This window comes from Uranotaenia lowii, chromosome 2 (genome assembly GCF_029784155.1).
Source record: "Uranotaenia lowii strain MFRU-FL chromosome 2, ASM2978415v1, whole genome shotgun sequence".
In the NCBI taxonomy this organism is placed as follows: domain Eukaryota; kingdom Metazoa; phylum Arthropoda; class Insecta; order Diptera; family Culicidae; genus Uranotaenia; species Uranotaenia lowii.
This window is the reverse complement of record NC_073692.1, coordinates 174,860,374-174,866,707: the sequence shown is the minus strand read 5'-3', so window position 1 is coordinate 174,866,707 and position 6,334 is coordinate 174,860,374. Positions and strand designations below refer to the sequence as shown.

Genomic DNA, 6,334 nt, shown 5'->3' with positions numbered 1-6,334 from the left:
ATTTTCTTTTAAAATATTCTTGTACTATACCTGAATTTTGTGCATATTGATTACTGCTTGCATACTCAATGGCGCTTATCGCACTCAATGCATTATTATTAGAAAAAAATGTTAAAGTAATTCGTTGTAAGCTGTATTCGTCTTGTAGTTTTTGCATAAGATGTAAATCAAGTTCATAAAATGGAAAAAATACGTAGGTTTTTCAGACCAAATGTATTTCAACAAAAAAAGAGTACATTTAGAAATATTTCACAAAAAGAAGAGTACGCCCGATTTTCGATCGAAAAAGAGTACATGTACTCTTAAAAGAGTACGTATGGTAACCCTACTAGAACCTTCTTCCCAAATTTTGCCACCACAATCGTGCAGTCGTTATCATCCACCCCTTCGTCCGTCGATTTCGTGTAGAATTTCTCAGGTACCTACCTTCGACTTCTGTACGTCTTCAAGGAATTCCTGATTTTAATTCTCTGAATCATGGGTGGCAAAACTCCTCAGATCGGCTTGTCCAGTGAAAGAGAGTGCAATTTTTTTCGTCTGCTCCCCCAATCGGTGCGGGGAGAGATAAATCGCACTGAAATTGGGAGTGAGATTGTCAACACATAAGAGTGAGCGAGAGCATTCATATCCGCTGATGAAGAGAATTCCCTTCTCCGGAAAAATCTGTTGCGCAATGTGCTGAGGAGAATTCGAGAGCTAACTCAGTTTATTCTTGGTACGTTCACGAGAAAAGATGCTACTTTACGAATCAAAGCTCCCAGCGGTGTCCTGATTTTCTAGAAGCCGTCCTGATCTTAATTGCAATTGATTTTGCAAAAAAACAGTTTAACCTCTTGAACCAATGGTAATCTTCGGTTCAGATGATATAAGAACGGTGTTTTTCGGTATAAACGAAAAGTCACCTAACTTCATATCTCTTCTGCTGCATAAATTAAGGCGTATACTGCACCGCTATTTCGCCTTAATTTATGCAATCTAAGAAGAGCTGCATTTCATTTCCACCAATCTACTGCCCGCATAGGTTAATACGATACTCTAAATCTTCCGTATTATTCTTTTCTGATTACATTAATAGTAACGTTCACCGATGCGTCTTGGCTCGACGTGCCTTTGCTAGAACGGATAAAATATTATTTCTGGAAGATACGATTAATATTCTGAAACACAAATTGATTATTTTTGCAACGCGCCGAGAGGATAAATAAATATTTCTGAAAGATACAATTAATGGTCTTCAAAATAAACTGCGTATTTTTGCAACACGCCCCAATTTATCTTCTGTCAGAAACACGCGGTCTGATTCATTTGAATTAAAAAGATCTTCGGGGAGTTTTTGTCGTCCAAATTTTACAATCTGAGTGGATTCAATTTGAAGCCGAGGATCACAACAGCGCAAGCTTAAAGGTAAGTTAAATCAAATAAAAATTAATATTGTTCCGCGAAATATTTCAATGGTTTTTCTTAACCGCACATTGTTCTAGGTTCGAAGAAAGACCCCCGATACCGAAAGTAGCGGTAAGCAACACCACCGTAGCAGCACAGCGAATCTGAACCGGCATTCGCATGATGTTACCAACGACCGAGCGGCCATTCCCTCGAGATGTTCAAAACCAAAACCGATCATGGCAAGCAACACCCGCATGCATACGGTGCTACACACAACATCCAGAAAATGTTATTCTGAGCATCAGGATTAAATGAAAAGTATGATAAGTATGTTTCTTAATTAATACGAATGAAATAAATGCTTTAAATGATGTAAATCTTTTTCATTTTATCCGAAAATCGATCTAAAATTATGTAAAATTAACAAAAATCCATGAATCTTTTTATTGTTGAATGAGGATTTACTGTATCGTCATGATTTTATGGGTGGATCATTAAAAAAAGATAACACGTATGATCGAACTGGTTCGAAAAAAATTAATCTTCATTTAATCGTAACTCTACACTGCAAAAAATCCACATATTTGGAATATGTGTTAGCCTTATAGATTTTTGCAATTTGATTCCCATTTGGAAAATACGTGCCCACACATATAGAATTTAAGATTATAACTTTTATATGCGTCACATAAAAGTTATAAAATTCCCCACATAACTATTATGAGCCTAAATTGTACTAAAATATCTGCCTACTTTAGGGCGTTTACATGCTTGCCTACTCAAAGGCGATTTTTAATGTTCGAATTCGTTTTCCGGATGAAAATATTAATTGATTTTTGCTATACATTCCTGTTTAAATATTTATTTTTGATTTCGGCATGATAATTTCATAACGATGAATACCGTTCTTCCTCGTCCTTGCATAACGGAAATTGGAAGTCGGATCATCAATCTCCGGGAGTCTTTGTCGGGATTTTCCTAAAACAAAATATGTGTTACAAACCTGAATTCGATCAAATAAATTTAAACTCACCTTCTGAATTGTTCAGGATGTGTAAAAGATTGTCGGTCTAGGTCTCCAAAATCAATTAAGGGCCGACCATCCTGCCTGTGTGTAACCGGGGACCGCAAGCAAGTCATTAGCTGGAAACCGGATGCGAGGACCATTTTCGGGCGACCAATTTCTGGGACTAACTAATTTCAGCATCACAGTCAGAAGCCAGTTCCCTGCGGGAGAATAGAATAGATCAATGAATATTCACTGGTTTAATTTTTATACACTTTTACTCACCTTATTTGTTGACACAAGGGTACTTTTTCTTCAGGTCGGCCATTTTTAGAACATGACAATTTTCAAAAACTAAAATCATATAATTTATGTGTAAATTTCATATAAACTTCATATTTCGATCATAAATTTTATGTGTGACATATGATAATCATTAGAATCATATAAAATCTAAAAGTAGAACAATTTTGAAGACGTATGTGTGAGGAAAACATACATCCTAAGTGTGGATTTTTTGCAGTGTACTTAACGACCCTTTCATTATATCGTTAAGTGTGTCCAAATGATTCCAATACTATTTATCTAATCTTCCATTTATAATCCATTACTATAAGGGGAATCTTTTTGGTGTCTCGGGAAAAAGATTACAGGAACGGTCAATTTATGATACTGATTTATTCGGGTGGGGTCCTGAAAAATCCTGGTTTTTGTTCTTCGCGGTGTCTAATTTTTTGATGAAACCACCTGTCACCTCTTCTTCGAACGCTACCTTTTGCAAAAAAAAAAAAATCAAAACAGCTAACAGCAGTAGGCATGGTGGCGGAGTAGAAATTGTTTATATTTTTTCTACGTTGTGTGGTGGGAGTCTAAATAATTTTTTCCTTCTTTACTCTGAGGTGTATGACTGAAACACAGGACGCTCTTTGTATAGAATTCTCTTTCTCCCACTCGGATGCTAATGCTCTCACACTTGCCGTCCGAGTCACTTACAGCTCGTGTAAACTCGGGTAACGAGTGGAGCACGATCAGCGAAAGAGGATTACACTCGGAAGCCGAACTGAAAACAGTGTTGGTTGCTCCCGGCTCTTTGTTGTTTGAGAAGAGCTGACCAACCCTGCTCTGAATAATCACAATGCACAATGGTTTTGAACTTTTCAGCCAGATCACGCGTTGATACCAATCGAAACCGATACGTTTGATATGAGTGACTACTTTAGCATCAAACTGGGGCTGACTGGAACCAGGGTTTCTTCCGGATCGATCCTTCAAGGACGACTCGTTGCCATATTTGTCGATTATATTTTTCACGCTTGTGTGGTGTACTTTGAACCGTTTTGTGATTTGGCTGTAGGTAAATACTTTTTTCGGTGCACCAAGTGTACTGAATTTTATTTCTAGTTTCAGGATCAATACGAACCATAGTAAAGATGAAAAAATAAATCATTATAAATTGACTGCTCAACTTTTTTTCTTTTTTAGAGATATTCATCCCGAAGGATGATTCATCCCTCTTTCTTCCGGGGCAGTTGTTTTTTGTTGTTGTTGCTTTTTGTTTTAATTTTTTTTCTATTTTGGAAGTTACATTTCTGCATAAAGATTGATCTTACGAAGGAATGACAGCACTTTTTCCTCCTTATCTGGGTTGTTGAAAAGAATTTCTCGAAGGCTGATTGCAAGATGCTCGGCTGTTCGGGCTTGTTGGTGAATTAGGCATTGCGTTAAGATGTGTTTAACTGTTAGTGGCACATGACAGGCATGACATACGAGAGAGTCCTCACTTCCCATAAAGTGACCATGGGTCAGCCTTGTATGACCGATACGCAGCCGTGTCAGGGCTTGTCGTTCAAGGAATGCCTTCCGGTCGTTCCATCTTGAAGTGCAGTTTTTTACCTCTCTCAGTTTGTTGTCTCGGCATTCATTCCACTCATGACTCCAGGCGAGAGAAGATATTCCAAAACGGCCATCAGCGGAATGAGAGCCATCCGTGTCAAGTTTGGGAAGATCTTTGTATTTTCTATCTATGAGCTGATGGAAGAAGGACTGGGCTATTACAGAACTTTCTCCGGCACGTAATTAAGAAAGAAGGCTTAGATCAACTTGAGGGATTGACGAATCGTATTGGCATTGTCTAGGTTCGGGACGTGAAGCTAAATATTGCAGGGAGAGATGTGTAACAAGTCTTCAGCTCGTCTGATCATGGAGCACGCTGGTAGGATAGCCAGCGGATGGCTTTATTCGTCATGTTATTGGATAGGACGTATTCAAAAGGATGTTGGCCATTTTCAGCCATTAGGAATGTTATTGGGCTGCTTTTAAATGCTCCGCTCATAACACGGATAGCTTGGTTGTAAGTTGGTTCGAGACTATTCAAGATAGATGTTCTCCTCTACTGAACAAGCCGATTCCATGAAGCATAGTTGGTAGGAGCCACCCGTGAACAAATAGGATGCGGGAACCAGCGCCCTTGCATTTTTTTTTAAAGATGTTCAGCTTTGAAATAGTAGACTATCAAACTGGCGTTGGCGTGCGAAACAAAGTTTAGTCGGTCGTCCATCTATTCGCCTAAGATGCGAGTGGTGTGAACTAGAGGTATTGTTTTGTTTTTCATAGTGAGTGGCGGTAATTTGTTTAATCTTCTCTTCCTGTGGCTGAAGTGCATTAGTTTCAGTTTTTCGGGAGCGAACGTGAACCCCATAGTAGGCGCCCAATTGGCTATTTTATCGACAGCTGTTTGTAACTTTTTTCTAGCTTGATTGGAGAATGGTGAGATGGAGAGGAGAGTGATGTCGTCGGCGCTTATTCTAGCATCCTAACATTATCTGGTACAATGAAATGATGCAAGATAGGGATAGTTTTTCGTCCGTTAATACTCTTGCTCTACGGTCGGACAGTAAACTTTTAACAAAATTGCCTTGTCTTCCTAATATTCCTCATTCTTTGAGAGTTGATAATATTTAGTGCCTAAGAACCCGATCAAAGGCCTTTGAAAGGTCTAGAGACAGGTATTCGAGGTGGTGGTTTTTTTCCGAAGGGCATCGTCTAGGATACTTTCGAGGATTGCCAGGTGTTCATCTGTTGAGCAACCAGGGCAGAAGCCGTACTGTCTTATATCCAACCGGTTGCTGGACTCAAGCACGGAGACGAGATGACGCTTGACCATTCGCTCCAAAAATTTTCCCGAACAGTCATGGAGGGTGATGAGGCGGTAGCTATTAGTGAGGTGTAGGTTCTGTTGCGGTTTCGGGATGGGTATGATTAGCCTCTCTTTCCATTGTTGTGGGATCACCCCGTTCAGCCAGATTTCGTTTAATATTTTAAGGGATACAATCTTGCCAATAGGTGGAAGGTTCTTAAACAACGGGTATCCTATTTTGTTTTGTCCTGCGCTCCTGTCCTTTAACTTTTTGGAGTACAGCACCAAGCTTTTAGAGGGTGAAATCGGAGTTGTATTGCAATTCAAGTCTGTATTAAAATCGATAGAGGTCAAGTCGTCATTGGTGTAAGTACCAGTAGAGGAAACGGACGCAAAATGCTCGCAAAAAGAATCAACTGACAGAGCAGGGTCATTTGAGTACTGTTGACCCAACTCGAGATGATATCCACTGGTACGGTTTGAGCCATTAACGGTTAATTTGGGAATGGGGAATTGAGATTGATTTCCTCAACGAATTCTTTCCAGCAGTTGTTCTTAGCTAACTTCATGGCAGCTCGAGCAGCAGAGCATGCAGCTTCAAGTACGGTTTCCTTATTGTGATGGTCATTAGGAAGGCGCCTAAGGGCACGGACCTTTTCTCGGCGGAACATGTTGGCTTGACGGACTTCGGGACCCCACTAAGAGTCGGACGGCTTTCCAAGCACACCGGTTGTACGTGGTATGTATACAATCGTGCGGTGTCAAAGAGGAGCTTAGCGAAGGAATCGTAGGTGTGTTGATATAAT

General features: G+C 39.7%; 1 protein-coding gene across 1 annotated transcript; it reads right to left on the bottom strand.

Moving 5' to 3' along the window:
- Positions 1 to 5,387: 5,387 nt before the first annotated feature.
- Positions 5,388 to 6,016, bottom strand: LOC129742108 (uncharacterized). The gene is made up of 2 exons (XM_055733953.1): positions 5,950 to 6,016; positions 5,388 to 5,857 (listed from the first exon to the last, which is right to left on the bottom strand). The coding sequence occupies exons 1-2, from the start codon at positions 6,014 to 6,016 to the stop codon at positions 5,388 to 5,390; spliced, it is 537 nt and encodes a 178-aa protein (XP_055589928.1).
- Positions 6,017 to 6,334: the final 318 nt, after the last annotated feature.

Excerpts from the sequence above, each read along its gene's own strand:
- LOC129742108 (XM_055733953.1), bottom strand. The coding sequence starts at position 6,016 with ATGGCTCAAACCGTACCAGTGGATATCATCTCGAGTTGGGTCAACAGT. Across the intron at positions 5,858-5,949 it reads TACTCAAATGACCCTGCTCT|ACTTGAATTGCAATACAACT; the intron begins GTCAGTTGATTC and ends ATTTTAATACAG.